At 44.1% G+C, this 21,943-nt stretch overlaps 1 protein-coding gene across 1 annotated transcript in view; it reads right to left on the bottom strand.

Moving 5' to 3' along the window:
- The window catches only part of TNMD (tenomodulin), a 26,050-nt gene extending 4,107 nt beyond the window's left edge, over positions 1-21,943 (bottom strand). The window contains exons 1-6 of the mRNA XM_058196847.1: positions 21,507-21,943; positions 20,396-20,524; positions 10,929-11,069; positions 8,082-8,183; positions 2,665-2,818; positions 229-398 (exon numbers count right to left, since the gene is read on the bottom strand). Coding sequence (XP_058052830.1) covers positions 229-398; positions 2,665-2,818; positions 8,082-8,183; positions 10,929-11,069; positions 20,396-20,524; positions 21,507-21,554 — 744 coding nt within the window. The 5' untranslated portion in view covers positions 21,555-21,943. The remainder of the gene's footprint in view (positions 1-228; positions 399-2,664; positions 2,819-8,081; positions 8,184-10,928; positions 11,070-20,395; positions 20,525-21,506) is intronic.

Here is a 21,943-nt window from a genome sequence, read left to right as displayed (position 1 = left end):
TGACTACTCTGGCCTCTCCCGTCCTCTGCATTCTTTCAGAATTCACAACGCTTCGAAGCAAGAAATTTTGAGCATATTTTCCGAGGGCTGTCGGGGGGCTGCTTAATTGAAGGAACAGGACTTCCCGGCCTCTGCGGAAAAGATTGCTGAAAATTCCACTTGGCTTGGAGGCTGGGCCCAAGAATTGCCTTGTGACAACAGCCTGGTTTTTCAATTCCGAAGACTTACGTAGTCGTTCACTGGTAAGTCTTCTTCGGTCAGCTGCCGAGCATGGCGTTTGGGGCCTTGGCTTTCTTCCTTGCTCAAGGACCGGAGTCCCTGCTGAACATCCGCTTGGTTTCGCTCATCCATGGGAATCGGATCCTCATTTCCTTTTTCAAAGTCTAGAATGTTGGAATCTGGGGAGGGAGGTTCATAGTCAGAATAAAAGAATTAGAACAGGACCTTGGAGGTCTTCTAGTTCAACCCCCTGCCCAAGCAGGAAACCCTGAAATATATCAGTCTGTCTGGATGCAAAGCCCTTTAGATCAGTAGTGGGATTCAAATCCCAGCGCTACTGGTTCACTAGTGGGAGCATGCGGGTGCACGTGCTCGCTTTGCGAGTGTGCAGCCCTTTTGCACATGAGCAGAGCATTTTTGATGATGTCTGGATGGGTGGGCAGAGCTTCCCGCCGCTGCTATCAGTTCGCGTGAACTGGTAGCAACCTACCCCTGCTTTAGATGGATTGTACTGGACTGTTGTGTCTGTGCCCCCCGAGCCGGGCCTCCTGCCAGAAAGTGACTTGGAAAGTGAGGGGGAAGGGCTGTCAGGACTTACCTCGGGAGCACCAGCTTGACTATCATTAAGTGTTGTACCTTATGATTCTTGACGAATGTATCTTTTCTTTTATGTACACTGAGAGCATATGAACCAAAGACAAATTCCTTGTGTGTCCAATCACACTTGGCCAATAACGAATTCTATTCTATTCCCATTCCATTCCATTCCATTCCATTCCATTCCATTCCATTCCATTCCATTCCATTCCATTTCATTCCATTCCATTCCATTCCCATTCCATTCCATTCTATTCTATTCTATTCCATTCCATTCCATTCCATTCGTTGGAGCATTCACAACTTCTGTAGGCAAGTTGTCACATTGATTAATTTTTCTAACTGTCAGGAATTTTCATCTTAGTTCTAGGTTGCTTCTCTCCTCGATTAGTTTCTACTCATTCCTTCCAAGCCTTCAGGTGCTTTGGAGACTAGACTAGAATAATCAACCTGCTGCTGCTTGCAGGCTGGTCAGTTTCTTAAGCCAGAACACCTCTGCTGTTCTGCATTTAATTTTTGGCTTGACTAAGCTCCTCCAGCCCTTCAGTGATTCCAAATGCCACTTCAGAATATGATTGAAAGCATTGTTGGCTTAATGATGCTAAGCCTCGCTGCATTTAAAATATTTCTGGCAGCTTTGCTGCTTAAAAACTTTCCAAGCAATTTACGGAAGTCATCAGAGAACCATCAAGGCTGGCTGGATATGTCTGTCTGTCTCTGCCCTTGTCAATTTCAAATCTTTCAGTAAGTTACCTTACACTTGGTCATTCCAGGCTATTAGGTGGTGTTTGAACCTCACCATTTACCCAGCAAGTAATATGTTATGAATTCATTCATGGTAGCACTTTACGATACAGTGTGTTAGGCAAACCTAGGAAATCGGATTAAAATAATGAGGGGTCCTTGGCGCTTTCTGAATTTGGTTGTTTTCTTGCAGATGTTTCATTGCCCAAACTAGGTAATATCAGTACTATAAAGGTGCCACGATGTAAAAAAGATTTGGAGACTCTAGAAAGAGTGCAGAGAAGAGCAACAAAGATGACGAGGGAACTGGAGGCTAAAACATATAAATAAGATTGCTGGAAAGAGGTGGGTTTTTTACTGGAGAAACGGTAGCGGAAATTTTGAGTAGTTCGGAGAACCGGTAGTAAAAATTCTGACTGGCCCGACACCCATCTATTCTCTGCCTCCCAAGTCCCAGCTGATCTGGAGGAAATGGGGATTTTGCAGCAACCTTCCCCTGGAATGGGGAGGGAATGGAGATTTTATAGTATCCTTCCCCTGCCACGCCCACCAAGCCACGCCCACCAAGCCACACTCATAGAACCGGTAGTAAGATTTTTTTTGAAACCTGCCACTGTTACTGGAATTGGGTATGTCTAGTTTAATGAAAAGAAGGACTAGGGGTGACATGATAGCAGTCTTCCAATATCTCAGGGGCTGCCCCAAAGAAGAGGGAGTCAAGCTATTCTCCAAAGCACCTGAGGGCAGGACAAGAACAAGGAGAGAAGCAATCTAGAACTAGGTAGAAATTTCCTGATAGAACAATTAATCAGTGGAACAACTTGCCTCCAGAAGTTGTGAATGCTCCAACACTGGACATTTTTAAGAGGAGATTGGAAAACCATTTGTTTGAAGTGGTGCACGGTTTCCTGCCTATGCAGGGAGTTGGACTAGAAGACCTCTGAGTTCCCTTCCAAGTCTGTTATTCTAGTTTCTATTTTACCTAGTTGGGTAATGAAACATCTGTAAGAAAACAAGCAAGCTCAGAGAGCACCAAGGACCCCCATAGTCTTCCTCCTCCTCCTGTCTCTCCTCCCTCCTCTCTCTTCTAGAAGACCACCTTACCTCTTAGCAGAGTTGGATGGACCCAATACGCAGTGACGTTTTTGCAGAGGTCAAATATCTTGGAATCCTTCAGAAAATCTTTATTTTCAATGGGTTTCTCTCCCGGAACCCAGAGCACCGATTGCTCAAAATAGGTGACTGCTATTTCCTCTGCCTGCAAGAGAGGACATATTCTCACGCCCTATGTATTATGCTGGTGCAGCACTTCAATCCAGATCTTTCCTCTCCAGGTTATTATTATATATATTTTCTGGGCTACCATTCTTTTTTCCTGGACTAAATGTTCTGACCTAGGCTTCCCCAAACCACGAAACAGACTCCTTGTCCCAACAAAAACCCCTTTTTATTAAGTTACTGTCAATTCTTCTCATTCACATCCAGCAAAGTCTTTCAAGGGAGAATTTACAGTCACAGACCTTCTCTGGCTTGGAGAGCGGCCAGGCCGATACCTTCAAAACGTGGCAAGGAGTCTCTGAGAGTCGTGAACCAATTAAGTGAACGAATTGTCTCCTGCAAACTCCACTCTCCTTTTGTTCCTCTTTTATTACCCATGGGAGGGGCCATTCATCGTCCATCTGTGGCTTTACTCCTGAGTTGACCCTTGTTCCTCAGCTGTTCCCTTCATCTGGCGACTCTGCACATGCACACACTGGGAACAGGCTCCAGCTGTTTGTCCGCCTCACTGATATCTGACTCCAAAGGCAGCTGATAACCGTCATACGGTCTCCCCCAGCCTTCCCCAGACTCCAGGACTCACCCATGTTCCTCCTCAACCTCCTCACTGTCCGAATCTGCTACCAGCTCTGCTGGCCGCTGGCAGGCCACAACACTAAAAATGGAAGTATGTCACACTCACAAAAGACGAAGTCGTGTTTTCTTGATCCATTAGCCGCCAAAACAGAAAAATAAAATGAAACAAGAACAGGCAGGCAAGAAGGCCCAGCAATTCCTGCCATGAGAATGGAGTGTCTCAGAGCCAGCCAGAGTCTTGCGGGATTACCAAAATATTCTTTCCCCCCCTCCCCCGGACCCCTCAATTTGCTAGTCTGCCATGTAACGCGAGAAATATGAAAAAAAAAACACAGTTTGAACTGAAGGCCTTGCAGATTCGACACACTGGTTTAAGTGTGAAATAGGCTGTTTGGATCACCGTGGAAGCGGGTTTTTTTTTTTTTTGAGATTGGAAAGAGAGCATTTTCCACCTCAAAAAACGCTTCTGAAATGATTGAAGCAACCCCTTTCGCATTTGGAAAGGGCTGTTTCGCTCGCACAATGCGGCGCTTTGAACTCGGAATGGGGATTGATCTCTCTCTTTTTTAAAAAAAAAAAAAAAAGCGAGATCCTGAAAATATTTGCACACTTTTGAAAGTATAGAGAGGTTTGCATTTAACTAGCGTGGGTACTTATTAGTAGGTAGTAGAAACTGTAGGAAAAAATGTTTTAGCGCGTTTGCCCTTTCCGAAAAGTTCCGTGTTTTATTTGCAGTGTGACACTACCTATTACAGCTAGGACTGAGTTTACTTTTGGAATGAAAAAAAAAATAACGGGAAAGAATTCCCAGCCTTGGGAAGCCGAGTTATCTTTGAGGGATCTTGTGTGTCTCAGAGCATTTGTCCTGGGAAGAAATTAAAACTCCCAGACTAACAATATTGTCCATGCTAAGAACCAGACTTGAGGGAGGCTCGGAAAGGAACGGAAGGGAGAATAGTCTCTTCCCATAATCCCAAAAGCTTTAACCAAAAACTTTCTACTATTGACCTCACCCCATTCCTAAGAGGACCATAAGGGGCGTGCATAAGAGCACAAACGTGCCTTCCGTTCCTGTCCTATTGTTTTTCTTTTTTCTTTTTTCTTTATTTATATATATATATATATGGATCTTTGGTTATTCGGGTTTTCTCCCGCGTAAAATTGGAAGTGTCTTGGCGACGTTTCGACGAAGTCTCATTCGTCATCTTCAGGCTTCAGCTTCGTGCTTCTGTGAGCAATTTTACGCGGGAGAAAACCCGAATAACCAAAGATCTACATACAAACACCCGCGAAAACCTCAGAAAACAAATATATAAATATATATATATATATGCTTATACCTCCTTATATTTCCTCATATATATATTTATATACTATATAATCTTTTGTGTGATGCTTATATATATTTTTATGACAAATAAAAATAAATAAAATAAAAATAAATAAATAGATATGAACCTACTGTGTTTCCCTGAAAATAAGACCCTATCTTGTATTTCTTGAACCCTGAACTAAGCGCTTGGCTTGGTCTTATTATTTTGGGGCGCATGGAGCAAGACGGGGCTCCTCTTGCCGTCTGACCTAATTTCCAGCTCTGTCTCTCTAGTCCTAACCAGAGGAAGTGGCGGGGATCGGCTGCGCGTGCGGTTAAATATTTTCAGGGAGGGTGTATTTTCGGGGAGGGCTTGTTTTAGCGCATGCACTCAAAAGCCTGATTGGGCTTATTATCCAGGGAGGTCTTATTTTGGGGAAAACATGGTATCAAGGGACCAAAGGCGAGTTTCCTAAACAGTAACTCAGCCCAGGTGATGAGTAACCTGGGTGGAAGCATTTCCATTTTTTCAAAACAATTCATATTGGCTTCATAAGGCTGGGGAAGTTCTCTTTTCTTTTCTCTACTGTATAACGCTGTATAATTCTTGTGTTCTTGATCTGGATCAGCTTAATATCTGCCTTTTGAAAGCCACGTAAGGATTCACGCTCTAAAACCTGAAGCCAGGCCAGTAAATAAATTTCATTTAAGTTAATTCACTGCAGAAATTAAATGAATCCAATGCAGATAACACAGATGTCTGAGGAGATTCTCAGTCATCCTGGTCCTGGTTGTCCCAAAGGTGTTTTTTTTTAAGAGGCAACTGTACTTCCTGTTTTTTCTTTGAAGACCTTTCGCTTCACATCCAAGAAGCTTCTTCCTTCGGCCGAAAAAATGCTTTTAAAAATAAAAAAGAAAGCCTCTGATGATTGCGCGGCTCAGCTGGGATCGCCAGAGCCTTTTAAAAGCATTTTTTCTACAACCTCTTCCACCGAGGAGATTGTAAAAAAATGATTTTAAAAAGCTCCTCTGACGATCCCAGCTGAGTTGCCCGATCGTCAAAGGCTTTTTTTTTTCCTTTTAAAGGCAAAAAAAAAAAAAATTCTTTTAAAAGAAAAGAAAAGCCTGTGACGATCAGGCAACTCAGCTGGGATCGTCAGAGGAGCTTTTTAAAAGCATTTTTTTCTACAACCTCCTCGACCAAAGCGGTTGTAGAAAAAATGCTTTTAAAAGTAAAAAAAAAAGTTGGCCACGCCCACCCAGTCACATTACCCCCCCCCCCACCAAGCCACGCCCACAGAACCGGTAGTAACAAATTTTACATTTCACCACTGACACACACACACACACACACACACACACACACATACACACACACACACTGAAAACCGATGAATGATATTTCACTTATTCTTTCCTAGCTACCCCCATCTCAGCTGGGTTGCGTTTGGCCTTATGGTTGATCCCATCTTCCTTGTTGTAAGGAAGACTCCGTTTAGCTTTAGCATATGTGGATTACTCAGCCTCTCTCTGGCCCTGTGAGTGATTTTAAAAACCGAGGGGGATTACTCTCCTCTCTGTCTTTTCCAAGCTGCTATAAATCTGCTCGCTGGCCAGAGCGTCTTTATTTAATTCAGCGCATTCTTTCCTTCTGCATACCTCTGGCGCCTCGGTCTCCATCTGCGATGCTTCTGGTATCCCTTTAATCTGATTTTGGAGAAAGCATTTGGGGTCCCCCATGAAAAAGAGACCAGTTATTCCCTGCGAGAAAAGCAAAAATACAACCAGGTAAAGGTGGCAGAGGAAACGGACGCAACAGAGGTATATATCTCTGCAAGCCTACAGTTATTCTAATTCAGGATATATATCCATTTTCGGGTTGCAGCAAAGGTGGAGCACAGCGGAGTAAACCTTTCCGGCAGTCTATAAATATTTCTCTATGCCTCTGATTTGCTGTATGAACTTAAAATAAATAAAAATACACCTCGGATTCAGAAGGTTCACCGTGGGGGCTTTAATATATAATATAAAATATATAATATAATATAACAACAGAGTTGGAAGGGACCTTGGAGGCCTTCTAGTCCAACCCCCTGCCCAGGCAGGAAACCCTACACCATCTCAGTCAGATGGTTATCCAACATTTTCTTAAAAATTTCCAGTGTTGGAGCATTTTTTCCCCCCGAAGGCCATCACTCTGCTAAACAAATAATTCCCTCAACACTGTCAGACTATTTACTGAATCTGCACTACTATTAATCGTTTCATAGTTCCCATCGCCAATCTCTTTCCACTTATGACTGTATGACTATAACTTGTTGCTGGCAATCCTTATGATTTATATTGATATATTGACCATCAATTGTGTTGTAAATGTTGTACCTTGATGAACGTATCTTTTCTTTTATGTACACTGAGAGCATATGCACCAAGACAAATTCCTTGTGTGTCCAATCACACTTGGCCAATAAAAATTCTATTCTATTCTATTCTATTCTATTCTATTCTATTCTATTCTATTCTATTCTATTCTATTCTATTCTATTCACAACTTCTGCAGGCAAGTCGTTCCACTTATTAATTGTTCTAACTGTCAGGAAGTTTCTCCTTAGTTCTAAGTTGCTTCTTTCTTTGGCCAGTTTCCACCCATTGCTTCTTGTTCTACCCTCAGGTGCTTTGGAGAACAGCCCGACTCCCTCTTCTTTGTGGCAGCCCCTGAGATATTGGAAGACTGCTATCATGTCTCCCCTAGTCCTTCTTTTTATTAAACTAGACATACCCAGTTCCTGCAACCGTTCTTCATATGTTTTAGCCTCCAGTCCCCTAATCATCTTTGTTGCTCTTCTCTTCACACACACACACACGCACACACACACACACACACACACACACACACACACACACACACACACACACACACACACACACACACACACACACACACACACACACACACACACACACACACACACACACACACACACACACACACACACACACACACACACACACACACACACAATGAAATACACACACACACACACACACACACACACACACACACACACACACACACACATTGAAAACCAATGAATGATATTTCACTTATTCTTTCCTAGCTACCCCCATCTCAGCTGGGTTGCGTTTGGCCTTATGGTTGATCCCGTCTTCCTTATTGTAAGGAAGACTCCGTTTAGCTTTAGCATATGTGGATTACTCAGCCTCTCTCTGGCCCTGTGAGTGATTTTAAAAACCGAGGGGGATTACTCTCCTCTGTCTTTTCCAAGCTGCTATAAATCTGCTCGCTGGCCAGAGCGTCTTTATTTAATTCAGCGCATTCTTTCCTTCTGCATACCTCTGGCGCCTCGGTCTCCATCTGCGATGCTTCTGGTATCCCTTTAATCTGATTTTGGAGAAAGCATTTGGGGTCCCCCATGAAAAAGAGACCAGTTATTCCCTGCGAGAAAAGCAAAAATACAACCAGGTAAAGGTGGCAGAGGAAACGGACGCAACAGAGGTATATATCTCTGCAAGCCTACAGTTATTCTAATTCAGGATATATATCCATTTTCGGGTTGCAGCAAAGGTGGAGCACAGCGGAGTAAACCTTTCCGGCAGTCTATAAATATTTCTCTATGCCTCTGATTTGCTGTCTGAACTTAAAATAAATAAAAATACACCTCGGATTCAGAAGGTTCACCGTGGGGGCTTTAATATATAATATAAAATATATAATATAATATAACAACAGAGTTGGAAGGGACCTTGGAGGCCTTCTAGTCCAACCCCCTGCTCAGGCAGGAAACCCTACACCATCTCAGTCAGATGGTTATCCAACATTTTCTTAAAAATTTCCAGTGTTGGAGCATTCACAACTTCTGCAGGCAAGTCGTTCCACTTATTAATTGTTCTAACTGTCAGGAAGTTTCTCCTTAGTTCTAAGTTGCTTCTTTCTTTGATCAGTTTCCACCCATTGCTTCTTGTTCTACCCTCAGGTGCTTTGGAGAACAGCCCGACTCCCTCTTCTTTGTGGCAGCCCCTGAGATATTGGAACACTGCTATCATTTCTCCCCTAGTCCTTCTTTTTATTAAACTAGACATACCCAGTTCCTGCAACCGTTCTTCATATGTTTTAGCCTCCTCCTAATAATCTTTGTTGCTCTTCTCTGCACTCTTTCTAGAGTCTCAACATCTTTTTTACATCGTGGCGACCAAGACTGGATGCAATATTCCAAGTGTGGCCTTACCAAGGCATTATAAAGTGGCACTAACACTTCACGTGATCTTGATTCTAACCCTCTGTTTATGCAGCCCAGAACTGTGCTGCAGTGTTCAGCACAGTATTCAGATATTCAGCTTTTACAGTATTCAGATATTCAGCTTTGCTTGAATGCCTTGTGTTATAATGAATATTTTCCCCTCCCTGCTGACTTCCTTTTTTTTAAAAAACAAACAAACTGGCATTGCTGGTTAGCTAAGAGACTCCGCTATGAATCAAGAAATTCCAGGTTTGTCTCGGTCCTGCTGGTTCCGCCGACTGAAGTAAGCCGTAATGTAGTTTATTGGCTTAGCGCACAGCACAAAACTGGCCAATTTGCTTTATTCTGTGCAGGAAATCGACACCTCGCATTTTCGCCTTTAAACAAGGGGAGATTATTCAGGCAGAACCGTAGCCAAGATGTGAACCAGGCTAATCTGACTCTGTCCTGGAAAGGGATATACATACGTTCTTAAAATCGTGTATTTCAAGGACTTCCTCACGACCCTTCCCGCTTTGAAAGGTCTCTGTCCAGGTGAGGGGATCAATCTTCAGTAATATTTTCTGTTTTTCCATGTTGCTGACAAACATGTGCTCCAGTTCATAAATCTGAAAAACAGATTGGGGAAGAGCAGGGGTGAAATGTAAAATTTGTTACTACTGGTTCTGTGGGCGTGGCTTGGTGAGGGGGGGTAATGTGACTGGGTCGGCATGGCAAACTTTTTTTTTTACTTTTAAAAGCATTTTTTCTACAACCTCTTCGGCCGTTCGAAAGCACATAAAAAATGCAAGTAGAAAAATAGGGACAACCTTTGGTGGGAAGGGAACAGTATTCCGTGTGGTTTGAATCCCTAGTGCTGCCTAACGGGGTGAGTTCCCATTACTTGTCCCAACTTAGCATTTCGAAAGCACGTAAAAAATGCAAGTAACATAACATAACATAACATAACATAACATAACATCAGAGTTGGAAGGGACCTTGGAGGCCTTCTAGTCCAACCCCCTGCCCAGGCAGGAAACCCTACACCATCTCAGTCAGATGGTTATCCAACATTTTCTTAAAAATTTCCAGTGTTGGAGCATTCACAACTTCTGCAGGCAAGTCGTTCCACTTATTAATTGTTCTAACTGTCAGGAAATTTCTCCTTAGTTCTAAGTTGCTTCTTTCTTTGATCAGTTTCCACCCATTGCTTCTTGTTCTACCCTCAGGTGCTTTGGAGAACAGCCCGACTCCCTCTTCTTTGTGGCAGCCCCTGAGATATTGGAACACTGCTATCATGTCTCCCCTAGTCCTTCTTTTTATTAAACTAGACATACCCAGTTCCTGCAACCGTTCTTCATATGTTTTAGCCTCCAGTCCCCTAATCATCTTTGTTGCTCTTCTCTGCACTCTTTCTAGAGTCTCAACATCTTTTTTACATCGTGGCGACCAAGACTGGATGCAATATTCCAAGTGTGGCCTTACCAAGGCATTATAAAGTGGCACTAACACTTCACGTGATCTTGATTCTATCCCTCTGTTTATGCAGCCCAGAACTGTGCTGCAGTGTTCAGCACAGTATTCAGATATTCAGCTTTTACAGTATTCAGATATTCAGCTTTGCTTGAATGCCTTGTGTTATAATGAATATTTTCCCCTCCCTGCTGACTTCCTTTTTTAAAAAAAACAAACAAACTGGCATTGCTGGTTAGCTAAGAGACTCCGCTATGAATCAAGAAATTCCAGGTTTGCCTCGGTCCTGCTGGTTCCGCCGACGGAAGTAAGCCGTAATATAGTTTATTGGCTTAGCGCACAGCACAAAACCGGCCAATTTGCTTTATTCTGTGCAGGAAATCGACACCTCGCATTTTCGCCTTTAAACAAGGGGAGATTATTCAGGCAGAACCGTAGCCAAGATGTGAACCAGGCTAATCTGACTCTGTCCTGGAAAGGGATATACATACGTTCTTAAAATCGTGTATTTCAAGGACTTCCTCACGACCCTTCCCGCTTTGAAAGGTCTCTGTCCAGGTGAGGGGATCAATCTTCAGTAATATTTTCTGTTTTTCCATGTTGCTGACAAACATGTGCTCCAGTTCATAAATCTGAAAAACAGATTGGGGAAGAGCAGGGGTGAAATGTAAAATTTGTTACTACTGGTTCTGTGGGCGTGGCTTGGTGAGGGGGGGGTAATGTGACTGGGTCGGCATGGCAAACTTTTTTTTTTACTTTTAAAAGCATTTTTTCTACAACCTCTTCGGCCGTTCGAAAGCACGTAAAAAATGCAAGTAGAAAAATAGGGACAACCTTTGGTGGGAAGGGAACAGTGTTCCGTGTGGTTTGAATCCCTCGTGCCGCCTAACGGGGTGAGTTCCCGTTACTTGTCCCAGCTTCTGCCAACTTAGCATTTCGAAAGCACGTAAAAAATGCAAGTAGAAAAAATAGGGACCACCTTTGGTGGGGAGGTAACAGCGTTCCGTGCGCCTTTGGTGTTTAGTCATGCCAGGCCACATGACCACGGAGACGTCTTTGGACAGCGCTGGCTCTTCGGCTTTGAAACGGAGATAAGCACCACCCCCTAGAGTCGGGAATGACTAGCACGTATGTACGAAGGGAACCTTTACCTTTACCTTTATATTCAGTGGTGAGATTCACTTACCTTATTTATTTATTATTTATTTATTTATTTAAATTTTTATACCGCCCTTCTCCCGAAGGACTCAGGGCGGTTCACAGCCTGATAAAAAATACAAAATAATACAATATAAATACGATTAAAATATAATTAAAAAACTTATTAAATTGGCCATGATTAAAATTTAGAATAAAACCCATTAAAAACCCATAAGTTTAAAAACTAACCCAGTCCAGCGCAGATGAATAGGTGAGTTTTAAGCTCGCGACGAAAGGTTCGGAGGTCCGGAAGTTGACGGAGTCCTGGGGGGAGTTCGTTCCAGAGGGCGGGAGCCCCCACAGAGAAGGCCCTTCCTGGGCGCCGCCAGACGACACTGTCGCTACCGACGGCACCCTGAGGAGTCCCTCTCTGTGAGAGCGCACGGGTCGGTGAGAGGTATTCGTAGCAGCAGGCGGTCCCGTAGATAGCCCGGCCCTATGCCATGGAGCGCTTTGAAGACGTTCACCAACACCTTGAAGCGCACCCGGAAGGCCACAGGTAGCCAGTGCAGCCTGCGCAGGATAGGTGTCACGTGGGAGCCACGAGGGGCTCCCTCTATCACCCGCGCAGCTGCATTCTGGACTAACTGAAGCCTCCGGATGCCCCTCAAGGGGAGCCCCATGTAGAGAGCATTGCAGTAATCCAGACGAGACGTCACAAGGGCGTGAGTGGCTGTGCATAAGGCATCCCGGTCTAGAAAGGGGGGCAGCTGGCGCACCCGGGGAACCTGGGGGGAAACTCTCCTGGAGACGGCCAGGTGGCCTCCAAAAGACAGCCGTCCATCCAGGAGAACGCCCAAGTTGCGCCCCCCCTCCATCGGGGCCAATGACTCGCTCCCAACAGTCAGCCGTGGACTCAGCTGACTGTACCGGGATGCCGGCATCCACAGCCACTCCGTCTTGGAGGGATTGAGCTTGAGCCTGTTTCTCCCCATCCAGACCCGTACGGCTTCCAGACACCGGGACAGCACTTCGATAGCTTCATTGGGGTGGCCCGTGTGAAAAGTACAGCTGGGTGTCATCAGCGTACAGCTGGTACCTCACACCAAGCCACTGATGATCTCACCCAGCGGCTTCATGTAGATGTTGAACAGAAGGCGAGAGAATCGACCCCGCGGCACCCCACAAGTGAGGCGCCCGCGGGCCGACCTCTGCCCCCGCCAACACCGTCTGCGTCCGGTCGGAGAGATAGGAGGAGAACCACCGATAAACGGTGCCTCCCACTCCCAATCTCTCCAATCGGCGCAGCAGGATACCATGGTCGATGGTATCGAAAGTCGCTGAGAGCTCTAATAGGACCAGGGCAGAGGAACAACCCCTATCCCTGGCCCTCCAGAGATCATCCACCAACGCGACCAAAGCCGTCTCAGTGCTGTAACCGGGCCGGAAGCCGGACTGGAACGGGTCTAGATAGACAGTTTCCTCCAGGTGCAGGGGAAACTGATATGCCACCATATTTCTACAACCTTCGCCGCGAAGGTTGGAGACCGGACGATAATTACCTAAAACAGCCGGGTCCAGGGAAGGCTTCTTGAGGAGGGGCCTCACCACCGCCTCTTTCAAGGCGGCCGGAAAGACTCCCTCCACCAAAGAAGCGCTCGTAATCCCCTGGAGCCAGCCTCGTGTCACCTCCTGAGTGGCCAGCACCAGCCAGGAGGGGCACGGGTCCAGTAAACACGTGGTGGCATTCAATCTACCCAGCAACCTGTCCATGTCCTCGGGAGCCACAGGGTCAAACTCATCCCAAACAATATCACCAAGACCGCCCTCAGACCGACCCAAGACCTTGCCTACCAGTTTGCAAGTGTGAGCGCGCTCTCATGCGCATGGCCTTCTGCGTGTGTGCAGTAGGTGGCGCTTTATGTCAGGTTGGGTGGGCGGAGCCTCCTGCCGTCATTGCTACTGGTTTGTGCGATCCGGAGAGAACTGGCTGAATTGCACCACTGGTTATGTTTATGGCTGACTTGATTTCATTCTTCTTCTTTTGAAAAAAAAAATAAATTTGGGTCCTGCTAACGCAGAATTGTGGCCAAGCTCTGATATATAAGCTGCGAGAAGAACAGTTTTGTACAAACCCTATTTGGTTCTGAGGCAATAAAGTTGAAATATTCACGGCGTTGTTTTGCTGTTATCCTGAGGAGCAGGGACTTTCTTTATGACCTCATCACACGGCTCCAGTCCCCAGGGACCGCTAAAAATATCTCCCCTCCCAAATTGCAATGTTTAAGGCATCAGAAAGGGAAGATGATGAAAGGCAGAGGGAGTTGTCATATTAATGAGATTTAATTAGCTCAATTCAATGCTAATTAATTGGAAATTAAAATGAAAACAGATTTATTATCATGGGTGCAATATTATTCCTGACTCTGCTTGAATGTCTGAAGACCGTAACATGTCATTCAGAGGACACATGCTGTTCTTGGCATGACAAAGGTTGGACACACGTCTGCTGTAGACTCTTCCAATCAATCAGAAGAGAGTTTGGAGGTCTTCTAGCCCAACCCATTGCTCAAGCAGGAGATATCTATACCATTTCAGACGGATGGCTGTCCAGTCTTTTCTTTAAAACCTCCAGTGATGAAGCACCCACAACTTCTGGTGGCGAGCTGTTCCATGGGTTAATGGTTCTCAGGAAGTTTCTCCTTGATTCCAGGTTGCTTCTCTCTTGATTAGTTTCCATCCAGATGGGAGCGGAGCCAGTCAGAGGTGGTATTTGCCGGTTCTCCGAACTACTCAAAATTTCCGCTACTGGTTCTCCAGAACTGGTCAGTACCTGCTGAAACCCACCTCTGATAGGGGCCGATTGCAGTACCTAGTGCAATGGAAGGGGTATACCCACCCTCCGAGGCTACCTGAGTCAAGAGCTGGGATGTGAAGGCAGATTGGTTGGTTAAACAGTACCATGACAAGTACCCATCCCCCAGAAACCTAAGGGGCCTCCAAGGGGAGGTTAGAGTGAAACTTGAGTTAACCTCTCTACGATTTCTTTTCCTTTCGGGATTTTCTTTTCAATTAAGGGGGGGGGCACTGTCAACTCTGAAGCTGACCTGACCAAAGCCATTTTGAGGCTGAAGGATGGGAGAGTGGTGGAAATAGAGATAGCTGGGGTTTTGTAGCCAAAACAAAACACTTTCTCCTGGGAACCAAGGTCATTTCCACAGGTGGTCAGAGAGAGGAAGAGTGAAGTTACCAGGCAACCAGACAATACCTTGATTGGACCATGTGACTGATTCTTTGGGGAAAGGGAAAAACTTTTAATTAGGTGAAAACTGCAGGGACATTCAGAGTTGGTTTTTACCTGCCTGTGTCAATATGATACGTCCAATAAAACTGTTCTTTGAGGATCCTACCTGCCTTAGAGTTCTGTTCGCTATGGGTGTATTACTTGGAGCCAGGGGTGAAATGCTCCCGATTCGGCCTGGATCGTGTGATCCGGTAGCGATGGGGGCGGGTAGTTCAAAGAATCGGTAGCAAAAATCCCTGCCCCCCCATGCCTCGCTGTTCCTCTTCTCTGTCCCTGAAGCTCTTGGTGGTGATATAGCTGCAAATGGCCTTAAATGACTGCCGCGGCGCTTCAAAGGGCCGCACTACAGCCGATCAGTGCTGTAAGCGGCTAGTAGACCGGTGCCTCTATTTTTAAAGAAGGTAGACCGATGCGCTCCCAAAAAAAGGCAATTAGTAGACCGGTGCCTCTATTTTTAAAGAAGGTAGACCGGTGCACTCCCAAGTTTTGTATACTTTATTATTTTTATTATTTATTATTATTGGCCACGCCCATGCAGTCACCTGACCACCAAGCCACGCCCACCAATAAAGCCATGCCCACAGAACTGGTAGGGAAAATTTTTAGATTTCACCCCTGCTTGGAACCCTGACAAGAGCATTTTGTTGCGACTTGTGAGCCAAGTCTATATTTTGGAGCGATGGAAATCCGTACTTCCATGTGCAGATCCACTGATGCTTATCATCTTACAGATGTCACAGGGCAATTAAAATAAATGGAAAAAGCCTGAAGGAAAGGTAGATAAACTGGATTAATGGTGGATATCTTCCTCCTGCACTTAGCTTCAGCATTTTGGGCTAAGTCCACCATTCTCCAGAATGAAAGTATTGAAGTTCCTCTCCTTCTCTCCGTATTTACTTTTTGGGACAAGGATGAAAGTGATTTTTTTTTTCCCTTTTCAAATTGCTCGGCTGTCCTTTCTTTGTTGTTTGCTAAAATGACATTTGAAACCAGACTTTCATGCAATTTGTTTTTCTTGGAAGGTGTTACAGATGTCTGGGCAAACAGTAGTTTCCTGATGCTGACTCTGTGCTCCACTAGGATAATTTAAAGCAGGGGACAGGAGCTGGCCTGCTAGATGTTGCACCACAACTCCCATTATCCTGGACAGCTGGCTGGTTATTGGAGTTAGTGTTCGACAATATCTGGAGAGCCAAGAATCTCCCATCTTTGATTTGAAGGACTCAGGGCTGTGTACAGCCAGATTAAAACAGAACAATATACAAATTAAAACCATAGTTAAAATAACATATTCTATAAATGGCCGAAAATTAAAACCGTCAAATTTGACCCATAAATAAAATACACCAGTTAAAATTATTAAAATTTAAAAAATTTAAAAATTTAGAATATTAAAAATTAAGCCAGTCCCGCTTGAATAAACAAGTATGTTTTCAATTCACGGCGAAAGGTCCGAAGGTCTGGTAATTGATGCAAACCAGGGGGAAGTTCGTTCCAGAGGGTAGGAGCTCCAACAGAGAAGGCCCTTCCCCTGGGGGCCGCCAACTGACATTGCTTGGCGGACGGCACCCTGAGAAGACCCTCTCTGTGTGAGCGTACGGGTCGGTGGGAGGCATAAGGTAACAGCATGGAATGTTGAACTTTTTTTGTGAAAGAAGACAACACGGGGGAAATTGGAACGAGGTATGTTGTGTAGAGTATGAATGAATGATTCTGGGAAGAAGAAAACATGGAGTTTGTACATGCAGTTACAAGAGTTATTTGAGATTTATATGTTAACCTTCTAGATCTGGAGAAATGGACGATGGTCCAGGCAGGACAATAAACCCAGTATAGTGGTACCTTGGTACTCAGCTGCTTCAAAACTCGTCAGATTTGGTACTCAATGCATTTTGATTTGAAAATGTTGCTCTGGTACTCATTGTTTGTAGTTGACATGCTATGGTAGGAAGCAGTGGTGGGATTCAGCTAGTTTGCACCACTTCGGGAGAACCGGTTGTTACTTTCTGAGCAGTTTGGTGAACTGGTTATTGGAAGAAATCATTAGGGCAGAGAACCGGTTGTTAAATTACTTGAATCCCACCACTGGTAGGAAGGCCACAGAGAATGGACAGGAACTAAGCTGTGCTGGGAAGGTTGCTGACATAGGAAGGAATGGAATGGAATGGAATAGAATAGAGAAGAGAAGAGAAGAAAAGAGAAGAGAAGAGAAGAGAAGAGAAAATAGAGAGTAGAATAGAGAACAAAATATTGAAGAGAAGAAAGAAGAGAGAATAGAGAGTAAAGTAGAGAATAGAATAGAATAGAATAGAATAGAATAGAATAGAATAGAATAGAATAGAATAGAATAGAATTCTTTATTGGCCAAGCATGATTGGACACACAAGGAATTTGTCTCTGGTGCATAAACTCTCAGGGTACATACAAGCAACAAGTGATAAATCATGATCATAATCGTAAAATAGGGAGCAGACAGGAAGTCCTTCCTGGTGAAACAAAGCATTGTGCAGTAAGTCACGGGGGTTTGTTTGGTACTCATCATTTTTAGTACTCATCGCACCTCCTGGAACGAATTAAAGACCAGTACCGAAGTACCACTGTATACCGAAGACTGATACTGTATATACTTTTCAGCCCTCTCTAAGCTGTTTACAGAGTCAGCTTATTGCCCCCAACAATCTGGGTCCTCATTTTATCGACCTCGGAAGGATGGAAGGCTGAGTCCAACCTTGAGCCTGGTGAGATTCAAACTGTCGAACTTCAGGCAGCCGGCAGTCAGTCAGCAGAAGTAGCCTGCAGTACTGCATTCTAACCACTGCGCCACTGTGGCTCATAATTGATAATGTACTGATTACAGACTAAAAGAGGAACGGGCCATTGATTAAAGGTAAAAGGTAAAGTTTCCCCTCACACATATGTGCTAGTCATTCCTGACTCTAGGGGGCGGTGCTCATCTCCGTTTCAAAGCCAAAGAGCCAGTGCTGTCCGAAGACATCTCCGTGGTCATGTGGCCAGCATGACTAAATGCCAAAGGCGCACGGAACGCTGTTACCTTCCCACCAAAGGTGGTCCCTATTTTTCTACTTGCATTTTTTTAAGGTGCTTTCGAACTGGGACAAGTAACGGGAGCTCACCCCGTTATGCGGCGCTAGGGATTCGAACCGCTGAACTGAAGAGCTTTGGATCGACAAGCCTAGCGTCTTAGCCACTGAGTCACTACGTCCCTCTCGGGCCATTGATTATACACATGTAATTTTTTCTATATCCTAATATCTTTTTTTTTTCTTTTCTTTTCCCTTTTTTAATTAGCTGGCACCCACATGGGTACATTGAGTTACCAACACAGCCTCTCCTCTCCAGTAGTATCCCTGAGGTTGCAGGCGTCTGGAATGCAAATGGTTTTTGCAGTCCTGCCTCCTGAACGGCAGGCAGCTTATTGGAAACAGATGCTAGACTTGGGCAGGGAAAGCAGGACTGCATAGCCCGCCTGCCAGCTTTTGGCTGATGGGCTGCCTTTGCAGAAAGTAGCAGAACTGACTTGAGAATGGGTCCCCAAAGAACTTTCTCTCCCAAATCTATTAAACCGTCTGTGCCTTTTTTGTTTTTATCACTTCAGAAATAATCTGCAGGATTGTATAAGATTTTGGGTGTACGTTGGAAAGACCTTCTGTGGAAAAATGGCTAATTAAGTTATGGGATAGCAGTAGATTTGATGTCAAAAAAAGAACCTTGTATTTAAAAATGAAATCTGAGGCAGAATACAGGTCGATCTGGAAAGCACTCCTAGTTAATGATTTTGATCTACAGATTTGGAACTCTAGCCTAAATTTGCGATGGTTTCTACATTTAGAGTTTGGCGGATAGTATTTCATTGTTCAGTTTTCCAGGCAAAAAACTATTTTCTCAGAGAGTAACTGACTCCCGTTCACCCAGAAAGTTTCTGGGGCTGAGGGTGGATTAGAACTCATGCCTTTCTAAGCAAACCCAGCTCCTTAACCAACATATCCCCAACAATGCTGGGTTGTTGTTGTTTTTGTATAAAGTTTTATTTTCTTTTAATACAAACATTTCTTCATTCATTAAACAGTGTGTCGTGTGGGTACAAATTTTTTGTGTCATAACAGTTAAAGCATATCACCATATTCATTATTTATATCTACTCTTATTTTAATACTAATACTTAATACCCTGTTTTCCCCCAAATAAGACATCCCCTGATAATAACTCCTATCGGGCTTTTGAGCGCATGGCGATAAGGCCAAGCCATAATAGCTCAGGCTGTTAGAAGCCTGTTATTAGAACACAGCAGCCTGCAATTACTGCAGGTTCAAGCCCGGCCCGAGGTTGACTCAGCCTTCCATCCTTTATAAGGTAGGTAAAATGAGGACCCAGATTGTTGGGGGGGGGCAATAAGTTGACTTTGTAAATATACAAATAGAATGAGACTATTGCCTTATACACTGTAAGCTGCCCTGAGTCTTCGGAGAAGGGCGGGATATAAATGTAAAAAAAAAAAACACGCTTATTTCAGGGTTTAAAAAAATATAAGACAGGGTCTTATTTTCGGGGAAACATGGTAAGATGTCTATTACTGTAACATTTCTCTACTTAACTTATTTAACTTTATTATACGTTGCTTTCATATTTATTCTCTAATCATTGATAAAATAAATCCCATATATTATAGTAATCAGATTCTTCCTTTCTTTTAATTGCAAGTGTTAATCTATTCATTCCTGCACATTCTAATATTTTCTTAATCACATTTTCATCTGAAGGGATCTCTTCACTCAATGCTGGGTTGAGGTGAGAAACAAAGTCGATATATACATATATATTTATGTATATATGTATACATATATAAATAAATATATATACCCACGAAAACCTATATATGTACATATATAGGTTTTCGCGGGTATTTGTATGTAGGTCTTTGGTTATTCGGGTTTTCTCCTGCGTAAAATTGGAAGTGTCTTGGTGACGTTTCGACAAAGTCTCATTCGTCATCTTCAGGCTGGTGTTTACAGCTTCGTGCTTCTAGGAGCAATTTTACGCGGGAGAAAACCTGAATAACCAAAGACCTACATATATATATATGTATATATGTATGTATGTATGTATATATATATATTTGGGGGGTGGTATAACTATTCCATAAAATTACTGAATCAAATATGGCAAAGTTCTCAGCCTTTTCAGCTAGAAACTCATGAAAGTCCAATTTAAATTGGCGAAAGATGAATCACTTTCCCAAAGCAAGCGACTTCTTTAACTCTCCAGGAGTTAATTGGAACAAAATGGAAAGGAACTTCTCACAATTAAGTGTGCTAGGAAGAGAAATCACTGCCTTTTCCACAGCTAAGATCCCACTGCCGAAAGAAACGGCAGCACAGCATAACACTTTGACAAGTTTCTCATTGTCTTTTTCAAGTGTGGGATAGAAATATCCACTTTTCCCCCTCCTTCCCTTTAAAATATCTCCTCCATATAAATCCTGAGAATAGAACTTACCTTTCGGGGAGCAGGTTTCCAAAAATAGGAGACACCCAGGATGGTCAAGGTGAGGGAGAGGAGCAGAATGAAAGTTAGCACAGCCCAAAGTTGGACTCTCTTGTAGAATTTCTTCTTGGCAGTGTGAGGCTGAAAGGAGCAGAAAGATCTTCAGGAAAGACCAGTTTTGGACAGGTCACACAATAGCATTTTAGAATCATAGGGCTGGGAGGGACTTCTGAGGTCTTCTAGTCCACCCCACCTACTCATGCAGGAGACCCGTTACCACTGCCGGCAAATGGCTGTCCAGTCCTAGGCTGCATTAAACAGAAGGATAGAATCAAGAACACGTGAAGTGTTAATACCACTTTATAATGCCTTGGTAAGGCCACACTTGGAATATTGCATCCAGTTTTGGTCGCCATGATGTAAAAAAAAGATGTAGAGACTGTAGAAAGAGTGCAGAGAAGAGCAACAAAGACAATTAGGGGACTGAAAGTTAAAATATATAAAGAACGGAATTGGGTATGACTAGTTTAATAAAAAGAAGGACCAGGGGAGACATGATAGCAGTGTTCCAATATCTCAGGGGCTGCCCTAAAGAAGAGGGAGTCAAACTATTCTCCAAAGCAACTGAGGGCAGGACAAGAAGCAATGGGTGGAAACTAATCAAGGAGAGAAGCAACTTAGAACTAAGGAGAAATTTCCTGATAGTTAGAACAATTAACCAGTGGAACGACTTGCCTCCAGAAGTTGTGAATGCTCCAACACTGGAAGTTTTTAAGAAGAAATTGGACAACCATTTATTTGAAATGCTGCTATAGGGTTTCCTGCCTGAGCAGGGGGTTGGACTAGAAGACCTCCAAGGTCCCTTCTCTCCTTGAAAACCTCCAGTGATGGGACACCCACAGCCTCTGGAGTCAAGCTGGCCCACTGATGAACTGTTCTCACTGCCAGCAATTGCCTCCTTAGTTTATGGGCCACCTGCTTGCAGAAAGACCAAACAATCACACTTTGAAGACACACACACACACACACACACACACACACACACACACACACACACACACACACACACACACACACACACACACACACACCCCAAAGAAGAAGAGTCAAGTAACGGACTTACTTCATGCTTGCAGAATTCCTGGGACCCCTCCGGGAGCTGTTTCTCCATGCTGCTTCCCCTTTTGAGTGTCAACTCTTTTCTTTTTTGTCACAGAAAGTGGGATGGATGAGACGCTGGGACCAGGGTGGAGTTAGGATGCCTTCGAATCCTCCTTCAGCAGAGGGTGGGTGAGGGGGCTTCTTTTATTTTTTTGGTCTCTCCCACCAGCCGGCGGGGCTAAATGTGTGGCTGTGGCCACAGCCAAGTCCTCAAACGTGAGAGGAGAGGATACATTTCAGAAGGAGACAAGGGTGTTCTGTTTTTCCTCCAAACTCATCCTCCTTGCAAGCCCGACCTCCTGGAAAGAGGCCTGCCATTTTTATTTCCAATGCTAATTCCTTCTGGGTTTTCCACCCCCTTCCGAGCTGCTATTTTGTTAAGCGTCGTTCTAGTCTGGC

This window comes from Ahaetulla prasina, chromosome 11, assembly GCF_028640845.1.
Source record: "Ahaetulla prasina isolate Xishuangbanna chromosome 11, ASM2864084v1, whole genome shotgun sequence".
NCBI classification, from domain to species: domain Eukaryota; kingdom Metazoa; phylum Chordata; class Lepidosauria; order Squamata; family Colubridae; genus Ahaetulla; species Ahaetulla prasina.
Note: the sequence above shows the minus strand (reverse complement) of the source record. Positions and strands in the feature narration are given on the sequence as shown.